Genomic DNA, 25,303 nt, shown 5'->3' on the forward strand with positions numbered 1-25,303 from the left:
TATGTAAAGCCTCATTGCTTTCCTGTTCTTGATTTCAACTTAGAATCAGAGACTTTTTAACACTATGATGGGGCTTTTAGAGACTTACATACTTGAAAAAAAACTCCTATGTATCACACCGGTTTTTTTCAAAAGATGAAAAGTTGAGCTGCTGTGTTTTAAGCAGGTGCCACTGGGTCCAGGGCCTCAGGTTGCCCTGCCTTGCCCTCACTCCTCTGCCACTGCCACTGTGAGGCCCCGGAGCTGCCACTGAACAGCTTGAAAACCCCAGATCGAAGCCCACTCCCTCCTTACAGCTGAGAATACTAAGATGTGGGAGGTAAACTGATTTTTCCCAAGTCACCCAGTTAATCCACTTCAGTGACAAGATTAGGATTGGGTGGTCTTTGAGAGGTAATACAAATAGCAATTATGAGTACATACTTAGGATTCAGAGAGATAGCCTAGCTGTGTGACTTAGGAAGTTTGCTTAACTTTCCTGAGCCTCCATTACCCATGTATAAAATGGGAATAAAATATATCTCGAGGATTATATGAGATAATATGTGGGACACAGGTTTCTTCTGGTTCATTTGTTAATCCCATAGTACCTAGCACATTGTAGATGCTTAATGAATACCTATTTAAGGAATAAATACAATTTTCAATTTGAGGAAAGATTATTCAATGTGCTAGACTATTCGTGGTTTCTCTTGTAGAATATGTGATGTTTGTAATGTTGCTCTATCAGTATCGAGGAGAGAGATGTAAATATTTGCATAGAGTTTGATTTGGGACGTGTAAACTCGCTAAGATCCACTTTTAAAAATGAGCCTCTAGGCACCAGTGAATCTGAGAAATGTTTCTCCTCTCACCTTGCCTCTCGTGAATAGATTACCTGCTATGCCATGGCCTGTACAGAAACTGCAAGAATTGCTCAGCTTGTGGCTCGTCAGAGGAGTTCTAAAAGGAAAACCGGGCGGCAAGTTAATTGTCAGATGAGAGTAAAGAAAACCATGCCATTTTTTCTAGAAGGTAAGCTCTTTTCATATGCTAAAATTTTAAGCCTATCTATGAATACATCGTCATATGGAATTATGGAAGCATTGCTTGTATTCATGATAAACACCTCTGTTTGTTAACATTCACACGTCAAGGGGGAAATCCTAAAGTTAGTATTTCCATTTGAAATTGACTTCCATCACCAGATGATGAGCATAATTTACTAAGTTATTATACAGCGTGAAATAACTCAGAATAGATTTTAATTAAGCTTATTGTGGCAAAGTATTGCTTTATTCTTTTAAGTTATTTGGGGTAAAGCCTAATCCAAAATGTTGGATGAACCAAGAACCTAGGATTTAATGCCTTATTTAGCAAATCATGTCTTTATACTTTTATACTAAAATCCTCTATTTTCAGGAAAAAAACCATGAATTATATAATATACAAAGGTGTTGTAGGCAACTCAGCCAGTGTTTACTGAACACTTATCTCAAGTAGCTTATAATCATTCTAAAACTAAATTCTCAAGATATAGTTCAATGGTAATATAAAAGAGTAGATGCCTGAATGCCACAGTGAGCGTTTTCAACAAGGGAGCAGTTGTGGTGAGAATGGCAATGGAGGGCTTCATGGTGAAGGGGGACTTGACCCAGACCTCAGACGGTGGGAAGAGTTTAAGTTGATGGAGAAGAGCTAGGAGGACTGAGTATTGTGCATTTGTGGCAGCACGAGGTGGCTGCCACTGAAGGGGTGAGTGCTGAGTAGACGGATGATAACTGGCTAGTTGAACATACGAAGCCACGTTGTAAAGAATCTCACCTGCTAAATACCAATCTGTTCTTCCCCCACTGACAAACCCCGTAGTGGCAACTTCCTCGTGTTCTTACAAACTGTTCTGAGGATAGAGACCCACAGAAAACATCTGGACAGGGGAGTGGCGTAGTGAAAACTAGACTTTTGGGAAGCTAACTGATTTTATTATGTATGCCTAACTTCTTAGGAAAACCAAAAGCAACCCTCAGACAACCAGGAATTTCTTCAGATTTTTCTATCAGCAAAAAACCTAACCCAACACTGTTAAGAGACAAAGGAAACTCTCTTGGAGTTAAGTCTGATGCTGAAATGCCGCCTTACACATTACACACAACTATTGGAAGTGAAGTATTCAAAGACGTTCCAGTGCAGAGGCATGTGACCATGTCTACCAACAACAGGTATTTGGGCTTTACCTGGCTAAAAGGAGAAAAGTATGGTGAACGTAGGATAATAAATGTTAAAAATGTATGTTCAGGATAAGAAGGAAATACTCTGTTATATCTAATGTAAGTTCACGTGTGGAAGGGAAATGCATCATTACTACAAGGCCACTTTTCTTGCTACCTCAATGTCATTGTCTGAATATCTTCATTTTATATTTTCTCTGCATTTTTGGTAATCTCTCCTTATAAAATTCACATTGAAAGCTCTCAGAGGAAAAAAAAAAAACTCTAACAAGTTATTTTAAGATGCTGTTTCAGCATAACTTACAATTTTTTCTGAAAACCTTTCTTATAATTACTTTTGTAAATTTTTGGTAAAATCTTACTGATTTGCACATTCTACTATGCTCTAATAATCATATCCATAATTATACAGTAGCATCATACATCCGTGTATCAGAATATTGGACAGAATTAAGAGCAAGCTTAAAGTCATAGTTTGGGTGCTGCCATTTACTAGCCAGGTGAACGAGTGAAATTATTTCATCTTTGGGGCTGTGGTTTTCTCATTCATTTAATGAAAATGTTAAACTAGGTGATCTCAAAGTTCCTTTCTGGTTCTAAATCTTTCTTTTTATTTTAAGATTTTATTTATTTATTTGAGAGAGAATGAGAGAAAGCACATGAGGTGGGGAGGGTCAGAGGGAGAAGCAGGCTCCCTGCTGAGCAGGGAGCCCGATGTGGGACTCGATCCAGGGACTCCAGGATCATGACCTGAGCCGAAGGCAGTCGCTTAACCAACTGATCCACCCAGGCGCCCATGGCTCTAAATCTTATAATGTAATTCAGGTCAGCAAACTACGACCCATGGGCCAAACCTGGCCCATTGCCTGTTTTTTTGTAAATAAAGTTTTATTGAAACAAAGCCACATCCCTTTGTTTATATGTTGTCTGTGGTTGCTTTTGCCAACCACAGAGTTGAGTAGTTGTGCAGAGATAGTATGGCCTGCAAAATCTAAAATGTGTCCTAGTGGACCCTTTACAGAAAAAGTTTACCAACTCCTGATATAGATGGATCAGTATCACATTCTTTCATTCTTTTCATGTCTTTATAAAATAAATTTTGTTGTATAATATAATTTTAAATCAGTGTTCAAAAATCCCAGCACTGCCCCCCATACTAGAATATTTAGAAAGAATTATTTTTAATATGTTAGATGAAATTTTTCATAGTGGTATATATTTAACGCTAGTTATGGCTAGTTATTACAATTTTGATGAGGTCTAGGAAATACATAGTTAAAACTGGATCTTGACCCAAAGCACAGGTTGGGTCCCGTATGTGACAAAGGTACCATCGTCTCCTCTAGTTGTGTGCCTAAATTTCAAGATCCATTTTGAATTGAATCTATAAAATGACAGCAAAACCTAGACATTCTGGATTGTGGTCTCAGGGGGGCATTCTCTATCCCATGGTCTGGTGTCTCCTACCTGTCTCTTAGTGGCAATAGGCAACCTAGGTAAGTGCCTTCCATTCCTCCAGGTACCACCAGCAGTAACTGAGTGGAGGCTGTGCCAGCACCAAGCAGCCCAAAGAGCAGGCCCAAGGTGGTGCTTTCTGACCTACAGCCTAATGTGTTGTCACCCTTCCACCTAGCAGCATTGTACAGGGATGTACATTCTGCTCCTATGGGCAGCACCTGCAGAGATCAAGAAGGAGCCCCAACAGCAACAAATAAATGTACCAGACCAGAATAGCACCATAAGGGCACTGAAAAATGAGTTATCATTGAAACTACAGCCTACAGAAGTGGGCCAGGAGCTATGTGCTAAACCTAAGCAGGGTAGCTACCTGCTAAAATATGACTTTTAAATAGAATTCAGAGTCTCCTAACATATGTCCAAATGTCCAGGATACAATAAAAAAAAATCATTTGTTATACTAAGAACCAGGATAATGACAACTTGAATGAGAAAAGACAGTTGACAGATGCCAACACCAAGATGAATCAGATGTTGAAATTATCTGACAAGAATTTTAAAGCAGCTCTCCTAAAAATGCTTCAGTGAACAGTTGCAAATAATTTGAAAAAAGTGGAAAAATAGAAAATTCACCAAAGAAATAGAACATATAAAAAAAGAACCAAATGGAAACTATAGTATTAAAAAATGGAATACCAGAATAAAAAAATCACTGGGCTCAATGACAGGATGAATATGACAGAGAAGAGAATCAGTGAACTTGAAGATAGAGCAATAGAATTGGCCCAATATGAACAACAGAGTAGACTTCCTTCAAAAACAAAGGAAAACAAACAAACGAAAAACACCTAGAAGAGCCTTAGGGACCTGTGGGGAAAATAAGAAAAGGTCTAACGTGTATTATCAGAGTCTCAGGAGAGACTCAGGAGAAGACAAAGAGTGGGGCTGAAAGAGTGTTTGAAGGCATAATGGCTGAAAACTTCTCAAGTTTGGCTAAGGACATAAACCTACAGATTCAAGAGTTCGGAGGGTCCTAAATAGGATAAATTCATTGAAACTCACATGAAGCCACATCATAATTAAACTTCTAAAAACTAAAGACAAAGAAAAAATCTTGAAAACAGCCAGAGAAATGACACATCATCTATGGGCATATCAGTTTTGTTTTGTTTGTTTTTTAAGATTTATTTATTTATCTATTTATTTTTTTTATTCTTATGTATTTATCTATTTATTTTAAAGAGAGAGTAATATTAAATAGTAAAAACTATTATTAACTTAAAATTTGAGGACTCACCAAATCTTTTGAGAAGCTGATAAAAGGTATAAATGATCTTCCCAGAAAAATAAATGTGTACACATATACACACATCTTTGTATATTAATTCAGGAGATTCGTGCCCCCCAGAAGCCCTTTCTCAGGACCTCTGATTAAGAACACATGTCTGCCAGTTAACAAACTGGAAGGTTCTAGAAAAATAACATGACAGATATTTTCTGATATTGTAGGTATCAAGCTAAGTTTACCATGTGTCACCAGTAAAATAGAAAGGGGTCAGGAGTAAGGATATCTGATTGATTTGTGATTTCTCTGGTTTATATGAGGGAAGGAAATGTTTATCTCTAAAATAATGTAATTCCTGACCATTGTATTTTTATTAAGGTGATAAAATTACTAAATTAGGTATTTAATATATTTATCCATAAAACATAGATAAATACAGTGCTGAAGGTCAAGGTTCCCATTAGGCCCAGAAAGAGAGAAGAAATTGCTATGTGTATATTATAGTGAGTAAGATCACGGACTTTGAATAGGAATAAATGGCTGTCTGGCATTAGCCAACAGACACCATGATCATAAAGGCATCTTTCAAGTATTAAGCTAAATGAATATAAATTTATTGTTAGTTTCTGAGTCTTTATATGTTTGACTATTGTATGTGTAGTACATCCTAAATATTTGTAGGAAACATTTTCTAAAATACCTTTATTGCTTTTTTCTGATTGCAAAAGTACTATGTGTATGGTATAGAAAATTTGCAAAGCATAAGGAAGTAAAAGGAATAAAAAAGATTGCCTCTAATCCAAACATAAATGTAAACATTTAAAAAATATCTATCTTTTGGGGGCACCTGGGTGACTCAGTTGATTAAGTGTCTGACTCTCGATTTCGGCTCAGGTCATGATCTCAGGGTCCTAGGATAGAGCCCTGCATGGGGCTTTGCACTCAGTGGGAGGTCTGCTTGAGGATTCTCTCTTGCCCTTTCCTTCTGCCCCTCCTCCCATTCTCTCTCTCTCTCTCTCAAATAAGTAAATCTTTAAAAAATATATCTATTTTAGGGGTTCCTGGTTGGTTAAGCACCTGACTCTTGCTTTCAGCTCAGGTCATGATCTTGTGGTCATGAGATTGGGCCTCGCATCAGGCTCTGTGTTTATCTTGGAGTCAGCTTGAGATTCTTTCTCCCTCTCCCTTTGCTTCTCCCTCCCCCCTCTCTAAAATAAATAAATCTTTAAAATATATATATGTATTTTATTTGTGTATATATAAGTTTTTAAAAATACCAATGGGATCATGCTGTGTATTACTGTTTTATAACCTGTTTTAAAAGGTAAATAGCTTGTTGGCCTTGGGGTGTACCTGTGGGTGCTGCTGGCCATGTAGTGTCTTTTGATTTATGACCTTGACATAATAGATAGGCTTGTGGTTTTTTAATTTAAAGATATTAAGATTTAATTCACTAAAATTTATTCTAAGGGGTTATTTGTACTTTTATACTTTTTTAGGTATCTGTATTTTATCAGCTTACATCTTAATGCCTAAGTTTCCCCTGAAAACAGCAAATGAAATTATGTATTTATGAATGAGGGAAAAAAAGAATACTTCTACATTATCAATTTTTTAAGTTTGTTTATTTATTTGTTTCTTTAAAGTAATCTCTCCACCCATTGTGGGGCTCAAACTCATGACCCCAAGATCAAGAGTTGCATACTCTTCTGACTGAGCCAGCCAGGTGCCCCTACATTATCATTTTTCATGTCAGGGAAGTCCATTGTCCAACCACATATTGTTGAATATAAATGATTTCCATTATTGTAAGCAATTCTTACTGAATATCTCTGTAGAACAGTCCTTGCATATATTCATAACTAGTACCTTAGAATAAATTGGCAAAATTGGGTAGGAGGGTATACATACTAAGGCTATTACTAATTTATGCTCTACACAGATTATACCAATTATATTCTAGAAGCATATGGATGTGATTGTTTCTTTGTACCCCTGTCAACATTAGGCATCACTTTTTTAGTTGATACTTTAAAAGGTGAAAAAATGTACCTGTGTTTTAATGTCTATTTCTTTGACTTTGATTCTTAAGGAGGTTATAATTTTGTCATATGTTTATTCGACCATTTGTAGATCGTTTATGAATTACATGTCTTTGCCCTTTGCACAACTTTTCTGGGGTTTTTTTCTTTTCTCATTTGTAAAAATAATTTATAAATTAAGGATATTGACCCTTTGTAATGTGTTGTCAGTGTTTCCTCAGTTTATTTAATTTTGGTATTTTCATTATACAAAAACTTTTAAAATTTTCTAGAGTTACATCTATTAATCTGTTCTCTTGTGGCTGCTGTCTTTAGGTGTTAGGCTTAGAAAAGCATTTCTACCCCAATATTATATAATAGGTCTTCTGTTTTCTTTTAGAATGTTATGGTCTCATTAAATCTTTAATCCAAAATTTATGTGGTTGTACAGGATAAGCGTAGCAGTCTTGTTACCCAGACGTCCTGCTACCAGTCATTGCGTAATCTTTTCTTTCCACACTGGTTTCGAATGCTGTATTTACTACTAATAAATTGTTATAAATATATGACTCAGTTTCCGGGCTTTCCATTCAGAACCATTAGTTATCTGTCTATTCTTTTGCTGTGCCAAAGTATTCAAAGTATTATAACTCTATAATGTGTCAATAACCTTTACTCTCTACTTCCTCCTTTCTCTACTCCTGATTTGGCTTCTTGCTTCTATCATATGCTTTCATTATACCTATTGCCACTATCATAGCACTTAGTAGGTTTTGTTTTTATAAATAGATTTTGTCAGTGCATTATTACCTACTTTCATGTAAGAGATTATACAAATCTAGCAGCTTATAACGCATATTTATTATCTCCTAGTTTCTGTGGGTCAGGTATCTGACACTGCTTAGCTGGGTCCTCTGCTTCAGTCTCTTATGAGGCTGCACTGAAGGTACTGGCCATGGCTGGGGTGAACTGAGCAAGAATCTGCCTCTGGGCTGATGCACATGGTTGTTGGCATAATCATTTCCGTTTTTTCTCAGTGCCCGAGTTCCTAGCTGTTGGCCAAAGACCACCTTCAATATCTTCCCATATAGGCCTCCCCGATATGTCCATTTGCTTCATCAAAGCCAGCAAGGGAGAGATTATGCTAGCAGGGGGTGGAAATTAGAATCTTCTGTAACCTAATCATTTGTAATCCCCTCAACCTTGAAATATTCTCTTGGTTAGAAGCAAGTGACTCAAGGGGAATAGATTGCACAAAGCTGTGGATACCGAGGCAAGAATCACTGGGGGCCGTGTCATAACTGCTTCCCACAGTCTGTTTTATCAACTATATGTATAGTCCATGAGATAGGAGTGTGTTTCTCTTGCTTAATCATAGTTCATTTCTGTCTCCCCATGCCCCCACATAGTAGGTCCTTAAATAAGTGTTTGTGGGGTATGAATGTGTCTCTAATACGTGGCATATGTTTAGATTTAATGGGGGATTTTTTTGGACCAGTCTAAGTATTTGTCTTTTTTTTTTTTTTTTAGAGAGAGAGAGAGAGAGAGTACGAGTGGGGTGGGGGGGAGAGGGAGAGAGAGAATCCCAAGCAGACTCCACACCCAGTGCAGAGCCCAACTTCGGGGTTCCATCTCATGACCCTGAGATCATGACCTGAGCCAAAGTCAAGAGTCGGACGCCCACCCGACTGAGCCACCTAGGCGGCCCACTATTTATTTGTCTTTTAAGAAACAAAATAATAAATGTTTTATACTTACTGTTATAAAATTGATTGGACCTCTTTCATCTTATTATGTTTGTTTTTCATATGTCCCTGCAGTTTCCCTTGAAAGCTTTCTTTTGCTATGTCAACTGTTTTCTTTCCTGTCCATCAGACCTACCCATGCTTGAACCATAGCTCTCCTTGCCATAATCTCTCTATGCTCTCTCTTTGCTCATAACCCTCTGCCTGCTACTAGAGCCCTCAAAGCAGACTCAGAGCAGGGGAAGGTTCCAATTTACATTTTTATGGTCTGGTGCAAGGGAAAAGAGTGCTGTCTCCCTACCAGTTCTGCATAAGTAGGAGTTGGATATGTTTTGGCATCTTCTGTTATTACCCAGATGCATTAATACATAAATACGATGCTCTTATAGTTGCATACCATCATATAGTAAGTAAGTTGTGTTGGTAGTCTACCATTTAATAATTTATTATAGAATTAAAATATTATGAGATGTGCTTCATTCCAAAGAATTGGTCTAATTTTTAGAGTATTCCATACCATCCAAAAATCGGAAAATATGTGTACTGTGTCATTGTCACCCACTCTAGTCCCATACCCACTGTTGGGCAAGATGCAGTCATTGATTCATTCAGTCATCTTATTCACTATACAACATTCACTCTCCGTTGCCTGTACCAAGCACTGCCCTAGGCACTGGAAACAGGTCATTAAGACACTTGGAGTCTAGTGAGGGAGACTGACATGAACACAAATGGGGTGTGTGTGTGTGTGTGTGGTTTATTGTCCTCCTATTTGGAAAAATCTTCCTACATATATCCAATATAATTTATATAAAAATTATTTGGCGGAGGGTATGAGATGTGGGGAATCTATGTTTCTTCTTTTCTAATTTGTTATTTGAACAATCCCCTCTGTGATTTGGAATGCCACTTTTCTCATATGCTCAGATACAATGTAAATTGAGTGTTTCTAAGCTCTGTATCATTTTACTTATCTGCTCAAAGATTATAAATGTTGCCACTTTATAACTCATTACAGTATCTGGTGATGGAAGTCCTTCATTTTTTAGTTATATTCCAAAATATTCTTTATGTTCAACTGCTTATTCTCTGCACGATTTTTTTTTTTTTTTTACTTTGTACAGCTAGTCCCTTAAAGGTGAGTACTTGGAAATCTAACTTCCAAGTTCTTTTAAAGTTCTAGTTTAAATTTAGCTTTTAATACCCATCACCCGGTATTAAGGAGGGCACATGTGGTGATGAGCACTGGGTGTTATACGTAACTAATGAATTGTTGTAAAACTGCATCAAAAACTACTGATGTATTATATGTTGGCTAATTGAACATAATAAAAAAAAAGAAAAACGCTAAAAGTGAAAACCATAATAAAAAGACTAGTAAACATAACTACATTAAAATTTTAAAAAATAAATTTAGCTTTTAACACATTTTTCTCTGGGTGAGTATGAAACATGAGAGCTAATACCAGGTATCATTTTCATTTTTGCTCATTTTGAAATATTCTGACTTGTTTTGCTGTTCAGTGCTGCAGAGACTTTAAATGAAAAGTGGTGTTTAAAACTTGGCATAGATTTTGCTATTAGAATTTTAACTTACTTTTTTTTTTTTTTTTTAACACCTTAGGTTTAGCCCAAAGGCATCCCTTCCACCACCCTTTCAGATGCATCTCTCAAGAACCTGTGCTAAGGAGATGAGTGGTATGTTTTCTAAACATTATCTTCATGATACCTTTTGGCTTCTGGAGCCTCAGAGCCCCTAAGAAAAATATCTGATGGTGGTTTTTCACATTTGCTCTCACCTTATCCTACTTGGAGTATATCTCTCTTCCCCTCTTTCCTCATTTCTTTAAATTATGACGTGAGGTGATCTAAAGAGAAAATAATACCTCCAGAGATATCATTATTCTGACATAGGCCTTTCTCACATCAGGCCAATTCTCTCTCACTTCCGTGTGTCACCTGCAGAGATACTTGTGTCCCTTGTCACGCTCTCACTCATTAGAGGGTAAGATTTAAAGTACGTAAATATGGGACTTCAACTCATAAAGTGGTTTCAGATACTCCACCATTTAAAAGCCTTGGACCCTAAACCGTGTGCAATGACCACTAAGCATCTAAGTACAAATATAAATGATTCCTTGGGTTATAAAATCCAAAAGGGCTGTTAAGAAAACTGTAAGAAATATAATAAAGTCAAAGAATCTGCAGATTAAAAATGCACACACTCGTTTTCTTGTCTTCTCCAACCAAAGTATAAATTCCCTACTCATAGACCCACCTGAGGGACACAGTGTTTCAAAATCAGTATTTATGTTGCAAGAAATTTAAGTGTGATTTTAAATGATTTTCTGCTTTAAGTGTGATTCTTAGTGAGTCAAAATAATTTTTTCCGTAAGAACACATCTCTGGTATTTCTTATAGAAATTAACTGAATAATATGATTTCTGTTTATATCAATTACTGTTACACAGGCATTTTCTGAAACATGGCTTACTCAGTAAAGTTGTATACCCTTTAGAGATTGTAAATCCTTTTCAGTTAGAATAAGCTTTTTTCTACAGAACCATGAGGACTTGTTTCAGAGGACTGCAGTTCACCTGGCAGCTGATATGTACACACTTATACACAGTCTCTCCTACCTGTTATAAAACAGATTACTTCCTTGATTTGTTTAACAAAAGGCACACAAGTTTAGGAGACTCCCAGTGGCCCCACAGAAGAGGTGCATTTAGCAGAGACTCCAATCTTGCATCAGTTCTGACACTCTCTCTTTAAGGGAGGTCTGGCCAGTTCTCAGAAGCTCATCTTTTCCTTATTCCTGGTCCTTTTGTATCATTATCTGGGAAGAACCTAGATAAATTAGTAATGCCTTTATATGGACATCGTGGACTCATTTGTTTGCTGAGCCAAATTAAGTCTCGTGCCCTGTGGTTGATAAAGCAAAGTCAGCATCTAGCCATCCTCAAGGAACCACTCACCCTTTGGCTTCCTGGCATCCTCAGAGGCCAGCGTTCCCAAACTAGTCTGTGTATCTCTCTACCTGCCAGTTTAAAATAGAACAAAATTTGCTGAATCCCGGTAGAAATACTGTCTGATTAAAATATGAACATATTTTGCTTGTAGATGGTAATCTTTAATACACTCTAATCTGTGTCCCAGGGAAACTTAGAAGAGGTTTGGAATGAATTTCATTGTTCTTAAAATACCAGAACTGTCAGCCATAGTGGACACTCAAATTTCTTTATTGTCTAGGATGTTGGCTCAGGCATTCTAAGTTTTAAATAAAAAATAAGTGTGAGTAAAGAGAGCTAGCTAAAACTTTATAAAAATTCACTTATAAAAGATAAATGATTTGGATTGAGGAAATAAAAGCAAATTAGTAGATATCTGTGGGTACCAGAGCTTTTATTTAGTTTATAAACTGAGGCTAGGATGATTACTGTAGGTGGATCAATTTTTGAACTTCTGTGTATTGCCGAATTATTTTTCTCATTAATAAAGCACAAAATTATATTTTAAAACCTAGACAATTTTTTATTTTCTATAAAACGTTCTTTGATCTTACAATTAAGGCATTATCCTAATGCTTTGTGGAATATAACTTTAAGCATTTCATATATACCGGTATTGTCTAAAATTTAACCTTTCTTAGTTGCACTAGGAAATGATTGGTTAAATAATAAATTTCATTATTCTTTACGAGGCAAGATCATCCTGATGTTTAAATTAAATTAGGAAGCATCCTTGTAACATAAAGGGAGCAGGTTCCCTCTGTGGGTGACTGTTGAGCCTACTGGTCATTTCAGAGTTAAAATTTAGAATGAAGTTGTCATAGTCCTGCTTGGCCTAATCCTGCTTGCTTCTAAGTCCCTTGACCCCCATAAGCCTGAAGTATAACCAAGCCTAATGACACAAATACTAGGTAATGGGGATAATCTAAAATGTTAAGCCTTCTGGCTAATTCTGTCATTTTTTTAATTTAAAGATAATTTAAATCAGACTGTTGAAAAACCAAATGTCACGCCTCCTGCCTCTTACACTTATAAGATGGATGAGGTTCAAAACCGCATAAAGGAAATACTAAACAAGCATAACAATGGCATTTGGATATCTAAGCTTCCACATTTTTACAAAGAGTTATATAAAGAAGAACTTAATCAAGGAATTTTACAACAATTTGAACACTGGCCTCATATTTGCACGGTACGTTTCTCCTTATTCCTCCCTTCTGATGCCTCCTCCCTGCCCCACTTTCAGATTTTGAGTTATTAGTCATATCACCTTTACCCTGGGAGCATGAAGCACTTGACATAATATTGCTTCATTAATATTTATCTCTAAGGTTAACATCAGTTAACCTTAGAGATATCAGTTCTTATTTATAGAAGTATGTCAGGATTGAGGGCTATGTGCGTTGTGATTGCTGTTTTTATATATTTTGTTTTAAATTATTTTTACGTGCATTTAATATGTGATAATATGTATATCATTTTGTATTGAACTGCTTCCAGTAGATGCTGCTAACTTTGCCGTTTTCATAAGTTGAACTAACTGGTAATAAAACTTCATTAGCTTCAAATTTTACAGGCTTATTATTTTGGCTGTTTATAGAGTACCTTATTTTAATTTTTAAATTAATACAGGGTTGTGATTTAAAATGTTTATAAACTTCTTTGGAGGAAAAAAATTGACAAGTGAACTGACATCAATTTCTATACCTGTTTCTACTTGAGAGTCTATTATTATAATAAAATGATGGATCAGAATAGTTTATTAGAAATCCTAGTTCAGCCAGCAATAGAGACAATTAGATTCTTAAACTAAAGTAACTATTAGATGTTTCTTAATGTTTTCATTTACATAGTATATATTCAACGATGTAACTATTTTAAATGGCAGCATTAGCAGCTACTTGGGGCTTCTAAGCTTGCAGAATTAAATATATATATATATATATGCTTTTGTTTGATAGAGGGCTTTCATTTATCTAATTTAATATATACTTTGGCCCCCGACCTTGTTGGGTAAAGCACAGGCCACTCTCTTTTTCTAAACACCTGGCCTGAAGACAGCATGTATTTTTGTAACCACTTTTTCCTTCAGGTCACTGACACCCATTCGAGTCCCAGTCACTTTCCCGGCAAGTGTCATTCGTTCATTCATCCGACCATTTGTTCATACATGATTTACCGTGCACCTGCAGGTACCAATCACTGCTGTAGATGCCAAGAACGCCTTAGGGCCATGTCACGTGTCATATTACACAGTGGAAAGTGGGAAAACAGGGAGACATAGCAAACTCTGGAAATAGGCTGTTGCCTTATTTATAAAGTCAGGAATGTTTACGGACTATGTTACCCCTGATTTATGTGGAATATAGGGTTTGCTCTTATAATGGGAATTCCTGTTGGTTGCCATTCATTTCATTCCATTTTTACTCCTTCCTAGGGAGAGTTTTCTCCTTGGCTGCAGGTTTAGCAGCATTGATGTGCCCCCTCAGCGTTCCCTCATCTTGAGGGGACTTTGGATGTTTCACCAGGCTGCTCAATTTAAAGGTGCAGGGCCTGGAGCCCCTTTCCGAATGCTTATGGCTCTTTTATTTTTTAAATCTATAGACAGTCATAAACTTATAGCATATCTTCAATGAACTAAGAGCCCTTTTTTGTCAGGATACACATATAACTCACTTTAAAGCTTTGATTAAAAAAAAGTTGTCTTTGGAGTAAATTTTTAAAAATTAACTCCACAGATCCTAGTGTATTATTGTTTCTGGTTGTTTTATTTTATACTCCATGATAACTACTAGTGTCTGTGTAGCTTAATTTATGGCTTTTGGGGAGAAATTTTCATCTTTCCTAACTATATGTCTGCAAAACTCCAAAATTTCTCTTGCTAGGATTGTAGGTGAGAGAATGTATCTTTGATGTTAAAACTTTACCTAAAATGAAGGGTTTCTTACTAAATTTCGGGTGCTGAAACAACTGACTTTTTATTTTTTGGTTGTTCAAATTCATCTTTGTTGCATAATAATGTTCAGGCAGTGAGGGTAGAACGTGAAACAGACATAGAATATACCTTTCTTATCTATATTCTGTGTCTCTCAGCTTTGAGTAGGACTGTTCCAGATGCAATCACTATAAATTATTAGGGATGAGAATTTGCTTAGTGTTAAAGCATTGTGTCTAGGATGCCAAAAACTGCCAGTCTTATTGATGTCTATTAATCTTTTCAAAACTGTTTTCTTATAACCTCTGAATATTTTTAACAGCCTGCTGGTATACAGTTTTAAACAATTACACCATGGTTATTTTTAGACAGTTTTAAACAGTTATACCATAGTTGTTTTCTCTTTCTTCTGACTTCTTGCTTTTCACCTTACTGAAAAGCAGAAATACTGATGGCATGCCCAGGGCCGATGCTATTACAGGTGAGGACATTCTCAAATGCAGCATAGAAAATTCCGAGTAAGGAAGATTTGGTAGTGTGTATCTCTCTATACAGCTCCTTGTGAAACTGAAGAAGAAACCCAAGTGTGGCATATTTCCCTATTTTTCTAAAAAAGTGCTCTCTCTCCCCCAATCATATAAAACATTCTACATAAAAAAGATTGAAAAATAGAGTTATGAAAGCAAAATCACCCATTTATACCTATATACAATGGATACACCATATGTACTTGACAGATTCAGAGATAGCCACCTGCAGGTATTTCCATTTGAATATCAGAATGGGCAACATAAGCTTCTGGGGCCAAGGAGCAGCTCTGAAATTTTACTTTCATGGAGGTTCTAATCAGCTATGTGCTATAAGCCACTTCACAAGGATATTGGATTACTTTTTGATGCAGGCGGAAGGATGCTTTGACTCTGTTGTTCTTAACCTTTGGATCTCTCCAACAACAAAATGTGGACTGAGTTTTGAAAGCTAAAGAGCATATAGTCATGTTCACAGTGATGAACCCGTTGCATAGGGTTCCTAGGCAACTTGCGAGGGAAGTGGAAATAGTGCAGAAGCTGTCGTGAAGAGGCAAAGAGCCCGAGATGGTAGGTCTCTAGCCCAAGGATACTGGAGCCTAAGAATTCCCACTTAGTCCCAGGAGGAGGACAGTAACACCTCTTAGCTGTTCTAGAATGCTGGTCTTATTAATGTTCTTCTTAACTGCTGTGTTTAGCTAGGATTTATAAAATGCTTCTCTGAGGGCGCCCGGGTGGCTCAGTCGTTAAAGCGCCTGCCTTCGGCTCGGGTCATGATCCTGGAGTCCTGGATCGAGTCCTGCATCAGGCTTCCTGCTCGGTGGGGAGCCTGCTTCTCCCTCTGCCTCTGCCGCTGCTCCCCCTGCTTGTGCTCGGTCTCTGTCAAATACATACATTTTTTAAAAAAATGCTTCTATGAGCCAGACGCTGCCCTGGGTGCTAAGGATAACGGTAAACAAGACAGACATGGTCCTTGCCCTTATGGCACTTACTGTCCAATGGAGAAAATAAACATTGAACAAATAATGGTAAGCCTGTGACTGTGCTGAAGAAGTGCAGGGTGTTAAGGAAATGTGTAAACAACTTAGGATGATGAGTCAAGAAAAACTTCCTGGAGGAGGTGCCTACTCACTGAAACCTGACAGGTGAGCTGAAGTAAGCAGGCAAAGGAGGCAGCTTGTGCCAGAGCCCTGAGATGGAAAGAAAAACAAACTTTTTCAGGAAAACTGAAAGAATTTCAGTAAGGAGAGAGTGGCTCAAGAAGAAACTCAAGAGGGGCGCCTGGGTGGCTCAGTCCTTAAGCGTCTGCCTTCGGCTCAGGTCATGATCCCAGGGTCCTGGGATCGAGCCCCGCATCGGGCTCCCTGCTCCGCGGGAAGCCTGCTTCTCCCTCTCCCACTCCCCCTGCTTGTGTTCCCTCTCTCGCTGTGTCTCTGTCAGATAAATAAAATCTTAAAAAAAAAAAAAAGAAAGAAAGAAAGAAACTCAAGAGGCAAGCAGAAGCTAGAGGTCACTTTGTGAAAGAGTCATCATCTGGTGGGAACTTAGCACATACCCCACACCAGGAGGTCACCCAGGATCCAGAGCTTCTGGCAGACTTTGATTTCTAGTAAAATTCCAAATCTTATAACAATGACTGTTGAACACCAGAGATTTTGTTGACATTCCCCACTCTCTGCAGTATGGGTAGAGGGAGAAACCTCTCCATTCCCACGTGAGCCAGAATATGTATCTTTATTTAATGCCTTACCTGACACTGCACAGAGAGCTGGGGGGCTCTCTTAGAGCCGGACAGGACCACATGCGCTCAGCTGAGAAGGATTTCCGCCCTGCCTCAGAGACCTAGAGGAAGAGCACAGGGCCGCTTCGGGATAGCTGGGGCAATGTTCTGAGTTGTGCTGGAGGCACATCAGGCCTTAATTATGAATATAACATTTTGTGAATGAGAACATGAAATTCTAGAACATAAAATGTGAGTGATGATAAAACTGCCCAGCTGTACTAATTATTCATGCTTTTACAGAAAGTTGTTTACTATTAATCTGTATTTTTGTTAAATGTCATTTCCCTACCCCTTAGAAATCACTGCACTTTACATTGTTGAGTACTCTAATACCCCAGACTCTAAAAATTCTTAAAGTTCTGAATTGCATCAGTACAGTAATCTCCATAATATCATAGGAGGCGATGGCAGTTCTGCCACTTACAAAGATATGTTTTTATATTTTTGGATGTTCAGGAATTTTTCTTTAATTGTGGTAAATAATTGTATAAGATAATAAAGCCACCTGTTAGCCCATGCGGCATGAACTGCCCTTTTTTAAAGCCTAGATATTTCTGGGCTAAAACTGAACAACTTGAATTTCTAAGGAAGTGAACATAAATCAAACAGCAGTGATGCGTCCTCAGATTTAATAGTATGGATACCATCTATATAGCACCACCAGCAGAAGCAGCAGTGAAAAGATAAACTGAGGGCATCAAAGTATAGCCATAATATCTAATTGGAATCCAGTTTCTTTTCTAATCCTTCACCAATAAAAAAAAAATGGTGAACACATTGAAACAGTTTAATTTTAATTTTAAATTTCATTTCAGTGAACATCTGAATAGAAGAAAGACTAGCACTGTGGCGAAATGAGAACAGAGATGTTGTGTATGATGTTGCTGTGCTGGGACGTGAAACAGAGCAACTGCCCATAGGGCGCTCGAGTAGGATAGGAAGAGTTTGGGCTTTGGAGTTCCGTGTTTGCCTTGCCATCTCTTAGCTATATTACTTGCAGTGTACAAATCATCCTCCCAGGGCCCCCACTGTGTTCTAAAATGTGCCTCTATCCATCGCATAGGGTTGTTGAGTGAAGTGGGACAAACTATAAAAAGCAACTGCCATGCAGTATCAGACACATAGCAGCTATTTAGGAAAAAGGCCGTTATTTTTTGAGGGGCAGCCCAGCTTAAATTAAAGCAGGTTATAACCACCAGCAAACCAGAGACATGCCCAGCAAGCTCTACAAAGGAACTTATCTCAGTGAAGATAGAGGAAAAGCTAATGGAAGAACAAAAATTTAAATTGAAAAAAGATAAGGAGAGTAGATGACTAAAGTCAAAGTAATCGAAACTCCAAGATGAGGTGAGTTTCTGTTATCTTAGGGGCACACCCCCCCGCCCCCACCAAAGGTAATGAGGGCATGCCTAGAGTACCTGCTTAGCCTAGAAGGCACAGTGAAAGCCACAGCCGCCAGCGAGGATCATCCCCAAAAGCTCTGCACACATTTAACCAGAAGATGCCATCGTCTTGCTGAAGGAAACTGAGCAAGAGCCTGACCTTGGACACGCTGAAGCAAAATGACCTGAAGTCTATCCTAATATAAATAGTTGCAGTCAGCATCAGTAAAAAGTCCTTACTAGGAAAAAGGGGTGAGAGGTGAAAGAGAGTATGAACCTTAAATTGTATACAGTCTATAAAACTGCTCATCCAAGATGGTGGAGAGAGTTTTTCTGAGCAGACGGTTTGTAAACACTCAGGGGTTACCCTCTACAGGCACTTTTTACCTTTATCTTTGATTTAAATCTCTGTGGAATATGCCACAAACATTTGTACTTCTTAAACAGAAGCAACTAAAAATTGTAACTGTTTCTGAATATCTTGGGCTCGGCATCACTAGTATTGATAATGCTGCAGATAGGGTGGCAGTTGTAGGTGGCGTGGAGCATTGAGATATGTGGGTTAGCTCATCTCTGTATTTCCCTGCATGTAGTATATGCCCCACCCACTGCCCTTATGAGCTTCGGCTCCCAACCTGTCAGTTTGTCTTCACTGTGGCCCAGTGGTGCCATTGGGCACCATTTTCTCATCTCTCTCAGTGGTCTGACTTTTCCAGAACTTCTCAGTTTTAGTACAAAAAGACTGAGCTCTTAAGGAGGTCATCAACCAGTCAATCTTTCTTTCTGTGAACTGGCTAATCACAGAGTACTAGCTTCTGGTCAGTAACTCTTTGATGTTTTCACTGTTGCAAGGTACTTAGGGGTCTTTTATTCACTGCTGAAATTGAGTTTTTAAATTGGTTTCTTTTTGAGTTCAAAACCTTTCTAATGCTTGGATTGCTCAGAAGCAGGCCTCGAGGTAAATGTGATTTTACTGTACTGTCTCCGGTTTGTATTGGATGGTGACCACATAAAATGAAATTTAGAACTTAAAGCTTCGGGGGCACCTGGGTGGTTCAGTCGGTCAAGTGGCTGTCTTCGGCTCTGGTCATGATCTCAGGGTCCTGGGATTGAGCCCCACATCAGGATCCCTGCTCAGCGGGAAGCCTGCTTCTCCCTCTCTACTGCTTGTGCTCTTTTGCATTCTCTCTCTCTCTCTCTCTCTCTCACAAATAATAAATAAATGAAATTTTAAAAAAGAAGAACTTAAAGCTTCAACACAAAGAACCACAATGGAAACAAAACTGTGACTGGATGAGACCCATACAACTGTTTTAGAAAACTTTTTAATTTAAATCGACAATACCAATTCTATTAGAGAATCCCAAAGAAAATTCTAATTCCACAAGAGACAGTAAGTTTACCTCAGTAGCTCATGCTGCAGAGTTAGCAGATGAGCCTTCCATAGACTCAAAGGATTTGGGCTTCAGGAATTTAAGTTTACAGGTAAAATTAGAAAGGAAGAAGTAAAGACCTCTAGAATTAAGAAGAAGAAAGTTTCTAGGTGCGTAGAATAAAGACATTTGTGTGAACAAACTGGGCTCCTGAAGAAATTGATGTTTGAAATCCTTGGGCCTCACATATGCCAAACCTAATATGTCTACTCTAAACTTAAGAAATCCCAGAGGGGTGTGAGAGAGAAGTATTTCACTGCAATTCCAAATGAGGCAGAAATCAAACTAAATAAACTTACGGGGATAAAAAGTCTAAGGCATATTAGATACCAGAATTTTCTGATGAGTACCAAAGGAGGTGGTTTAAACTCCATGGTGTAGAGAGTTAATTTTCTATGTTACCTACCTGTCTCTCCTGTTGGGGGTGAGGGTGAGGTGGAGTGAGTGAAGATGTGGAGTTCCAGGTCATGCCACTTCCCGGTCATTGGACTGGTAGTTTCTTGAGTGGATATCCAAAGCCAAAAAAAAAAAAAAAAATGTATAGCCACAAAACAAATAAAACATGGAGGAAAAGGGTAGGATTATGACCTTGAATCTTCTCCTACAGAAGAGAAGGCCCATGACTCCCTCCTCAGGTATGTATCTGGATCAGGTAGACTAGAGAAGGTGAAAAGCGCCCTTATGAGAGATAACTGAAATGATGAGCTGCTGATTATCATACTAAGTATATAATAAAAGCCACATTTCAAGTGGCTGTTGACTTACCTTGGTCATTTGTGAAGGCTAGAAGAAAACTTTCTACTTGGGGGATGTGACAGGCGATCACATGACAATCTGGTTAGATGCACCAGAGCACAGTGAATAATGGACACCACACTGTAACCCACATTATAGCAATTCCTTATCTTTGGGGAGATTGTTGTAAGCTGGGGATAGAGTGGTAGGTATCTTTTGTAAGCCTATTTACCAGATAATTAAGAGAGACAAAGACACATTTTGTGGAGGATAGGTAGCAATCACTGTTGAATGAGAAAAATAAATTTTCGTGAAAATTTTAAAACAAAGTTTCAGTTGAAAAAAATTACATTTGTTTTACGTTTTTTTAACTTGAAAAATATGAGTTTCATTATTTTTCCCTTTGAATTCAGTAACCCTTCAGCCAGTCTCCAAAGATTGCTTAGAAAGTATATGGACCAGACATTATCCATATCACTAAGCTTATCCATGAATATTTGCCTTACATGTTGAAGGACATCTCATTCAGCTCTGGTTAGTGTCAGGTTCAGTTCCTAAAGTCAGGCCTTTAGTAAATACTGATTTGAATTTAAAGAGGCCAAATTACTGGAGAACAAAGTGGAGTTTAGGTTTATAACCAAACCTCTTGAGATTAAGGAAGAAGCACACTGGAAAGTGCCTACAGTTCAAAGAACTAGTCATTTGGGGTTAGGGGGTGGCTATCTACTTTAAACAATAACAATAAAATGAAACTGCTGCTAGGGCATCTGGGTGGCTCATTCAGTTGAGCATCGCCTTCAGCTCAGGTCATGATCCCGGAGTCCCAGGGTCGAGCCCCACATCGAGCTCCCTGCTCAGTGGGGAGTCTGCTTCTCCTTCTGCCCCTTACCCCGCTCATGCTCTCTCTCTCACTCACTTGCTCTCAAATAAAATCTTTTTAAACCTTTAAAAAATAAATGAAACTGCTGGGGAAAGAAATCTGTCCAGTTATTTGACTGTTGTTTAGAATTTGGATAAACTTATTGGTCAAAAATCTATAGGCTGACTAGAAAAGCTTGACTTAACTATTGTAGACACAGTCCTGGAATCTTACTAATTCCAGATGATCTCTTAGCATTATTCTGAAATAAAGATCAGAAAAGAAAGGGAATTCTGTTTCCCCTAAGTGGCCATAATATTCATAAACTTCTGTTAAGATAGTAATTCCTAGTTAGAAGAACTCAATATGCTGGCCATATTTAGAGATCATGTCTAGAGGTTTGTTAAAGTGCATTGTTAGGTAATTGGTCCTGATCACATCTAAAGCACAGGTGGGAATGGAAGCTTCAGGGCTGGGAGTGGGGGAGACTGTTAAACAAACATTGAAGTATCTCATGTTCCAATTCACTCACTGGATAGAAAATGATCATAAAGCTGAAGAACCCATCTTACCCTCTTTTGAGTTAGAAGAAGCCATGTGGACATTTGGGGCATGGGGCTTGTGAGAGTTGTTTTAGATAAATAAGAAATTCCACTGCAATCAGTTTCTACCATCCACTTCAGAGAAGGTGTTGCAAAAGGTTGAGAAGAGGTCTGTAGGCAAAGAATGAAGGTGGGCCCAGAAGGCTCAGCTGGCTTTCGATGTGGAGGACAGTCATGTCTAAATCTAAGATTACCTGAATTGGGATTCTATATGACAAGTGAATAATTTACATAGAATTCTATTTTATTTCTCCCTTTGCTCCAAAAGTATGTTTCTTAAACCTTCTCTGGATACTGTGTTCTTTTATCTTATTAAGTGTCTTAAAGCACAGTGAAGATTGGCATTTTAAGATTCCAGATTTAAAAACACGAATCTCGAGACTACTGAGAGCAGAATGAGGAGTTGTCAAAATATTTATATCCCTACGGTTTAAAATTAGGGACATAAATTGTGGCTATCATATAATGTGCCATCCAGAGGGTCACAAGGTGTCAGCAGGAGTTTACCAAGGATGACCAGGAATCCAGCAGATGCTAACCATGGACTCAGTTGCCTCTACTTTCATTGATGCTTGAGGTTTTTCTGTCATGGACTTTTCCCCCAGTCCTCAAAACTTAAACACACCTTGGCAGAAGAATGTGAGGAGGAAAACCTAATGTTTTATACTTGTTAATATTCATCTTCCTCATGTATCATCTAGAATATATAGTCAGACTAAAAGCAATCTATTTTAATATTAAATTGACTATGTCTCTTGACTTTTTAAAGCTCTCCTTGGGTAACAAGACAATATCTTCTTTATATATACGTATTTAGAGTCTTTCTTCCTAGGCATTATATAGAAAATGAATAAATGAAGTCAATGTTCTTTACTAACAAGCTGAGCTGTTGGGAATAAACCATTGGGAAGAAAGCTAGGAAGTTTTTAGACGAAACTGAAGCATACTTTAATATTCTGTTCTTCTTAGGAGAGGGAGGACTTCTTACAAGCTTGTATTATTACCTTAGGGGTCTGGAATGCTCTTCCAAGGGCTTAAATTACAACTGAGGGATAGCTGAATAGGATCTGACAAATAAGGAACATTTTAGAGGGTTGGGAATGCTAACTTCAGTCTAATCAAAAGTTGAGAAACTTTTTTTTAAATAAAGGGCCAGGTAGTAAATATTTTCGGTTTTGTGGGCCAACAGCTCTGTCATTGTTACCCACCGTCTGGCACAACTGCTTGACTCTGTTCTTGACGGGCAAAAGCAGGCAAACGCAACGCCTAAACAAATGGGCATGGCTGTGTCCCAACAAATCTTTATGTACACTGCATATCATATCATCTTCACCTCACAAAATAATTCTTCTGATTTTTTTCAACCATTTAAGAATATAAAAGTCATATTAGCTCACAGGCAAGGCAAAAGCAGGTGGTGAGCTGCATTGGGCTGCAACTTGTAGTTTGCTAACCCCTGGTCTAATAATATAAAGGCTTAAAACTTGGAAAAAATAGTGCCATACATCAGTTTCTCTTTCTTCTCTTATACAAAGAGATGCCATCGAGCCATGCCTCTCAGAAATGTTATACAGATAAAAATTAGAGATTGGATGACATACAAATGCCAGGCATTTTTATCCCTTGTTCTTTGGAGGGGCAGTTTTTAGCTTTCTACTTTAGTGGTTGTAAAAACTGCACCTTATCTCTGGAGGGTCTTTTTCTAAATAATGGAAAGTTAAGGGTTTTCTCAGGATACTGCAAGAAGAAGAAAAACAGCTAGGGCTTCAGTTTTGTCTAAATATTTCCTAGCTTTCTTCCCAATGGTTTATTCCTGACAGTTCTGATAACCTTTTCACAGCTTCATCCCACCTTGTATTCAGTCGATTTTTGTAAGCTGTTGCTTTGGATTTGACAGAACCGAATGAGATGTGTGGTTTACAGGGCAGAAACTCTCATGATTTCATAAGGTTGTTGGAGGCCAGATGCCCCATAAGGGAAATTAATGCTGTTTTATTTCCCTGTTGATTTCTGAAATGTGGCTCATGATGTTATTTGTAGATGAAAGAAATGCATTAAGTCTTAGTAGTTGAGAAGAGTAAAATGTACACTTTTTTGTTCTCTTGATTAATTTGAGAACAGTGTTGTTCTCATTTAAAATGCATTAATGTGTTTTTGGGTTGTTTATAGCCATTGAGATATCTGTCATTTGCTTTATTTAAAAATTTCAGGTGGAAAAACCTTGCAGTGGTGGTCAAGATTTACTTCTTTATCCAGCTAAGAGAAAGCAGCTTTTGAGAAGTGAACTGGATGGTGAAAAAGTGCCTCCATCCCCACTACCTGCTCCAAAGCAAATACCACCATTAAAAGGGTGTCCAGTAGTTATGCCAGGAGACTTTAAAGAGAAAGTTTCAGAGCTGCTGGCGAAATACTCAAGTGGTCTTTGGGCCAGTGCCCTCCCCAAAGCCTTTGAGGACATGTACAAAGTGAAATTCCCTGAGGATGCCTTAAAAAACCTTGCCTCGCTTTCTGATGTATGCACCATAGACTACATTTCTGGAAATCCCCAGAAGGCCATTCTCTATGCTAAACTTCCATTGCCCACTGACAAAATCCTGAAGGATGCAGGGCAAGCACATGGTGATTATAATATCAAGTCTATGATTGAACAAGAGTATTTGCAGATAGAAGAAAACATTGCCAAAAGTGCTGATACCTTTGTGGAGAATACAACAGTTCCTCCATTAATCATTCCAACTGAGGCATCCCCATCAGTACTGGTGGTTGAACTGAGCAACACAAACGAAGTGGTTATCAGGTGGGTTTTATTTTCTAATTCCTTAGGACCCTGGTGTACTGTTGTCGCTTGGCTATTCTTCCCACGGGTACTGGGAGTTGAGGAAGAATAGTATATTCTTAGTTCTGTAGAATTATAATGAAGTATAATAATAATTCTTATTTTCATATCTTGCACATTTCTCCTAACTGCCAGAACTTTTTGTGTTTGTATCTCTTAGATTAATTTTTATTTCTTCCACATTATAATTATATATGTACATTTGTCTCTCCCAGTAGACAGTGAGCATTTTGAAATCAAAGTACTTAAAAAAAAAATCAATCTCTGCATGTATTCTTAATATTTGTTAGATTTGTTAAATATACATTTGTTCTTGGGAGAAGAGATAACTAATGGTTTTAAAAATTGGAGTGATAGTATGGTCTGAATGTGAAACAAAATCTATGCTGAAAGCATAATGATAACTATGTCAAAAGCAATACCTAATCCATAGAAAAAGTAAGTCACCCACTAGGTAGGTAATACTATTTAATCTGGGACAATG

At 37.9% G+C, this 25,303-nt stretch overlaps 1 protein-coding gene across 6 annotated transcripts in view; it reads left to right on the forward strand.

Moving 5' to 3' along the window:
* The window catches only part of TDRD7 (tudor domain containing 7), a 75,757-nt gene that overhangs the window by 17,074 nt on the left and 33,380 nt on the right, over positions 1-25,303 (forward strand). For all 6 annotated transcript variants that reach the window (XM_081803242.1, XM_081803243.1, XM_081803247.1 and 3 more), the window contains 5 exons: positions 873-1,014; positions 1,985-2,198; positions 10,341-10,414; positions 12,702-12,919; positions 24,194-24,780. In XM_081803242.1, coding sequence (XP_081659368.1) covers positions 873-1,014; positions 1,985-2,198; positions 10,341-10,414; positions 12,702-12,919; positions 24,194-24,780 — 1,235 coding nt within the window. The remainder of the gene's footprint in view (positions 1-872; positions 1,015-1,984; positions 2,199-10,340; positions 10,415-12,701; positions 12,920-24,193; positions 24,781-25,303) is intronic.

Source organism: Leptonychotes weddellii, chromosome 14 (genome assembly GCF_054177405.1).
Source record: "Leptonychotes weddellii isolate Sample4059 chromosome 14, ASM5417740v2, whole genome shotgun sequence".
In the NCBI taxonomy this organism is placed as follows: Eukaryota; Metazoa; Chordata; class Mammalia; order Carnivora; family Phocidae; genus Leptonychotes; species Leptonychotes weddellii.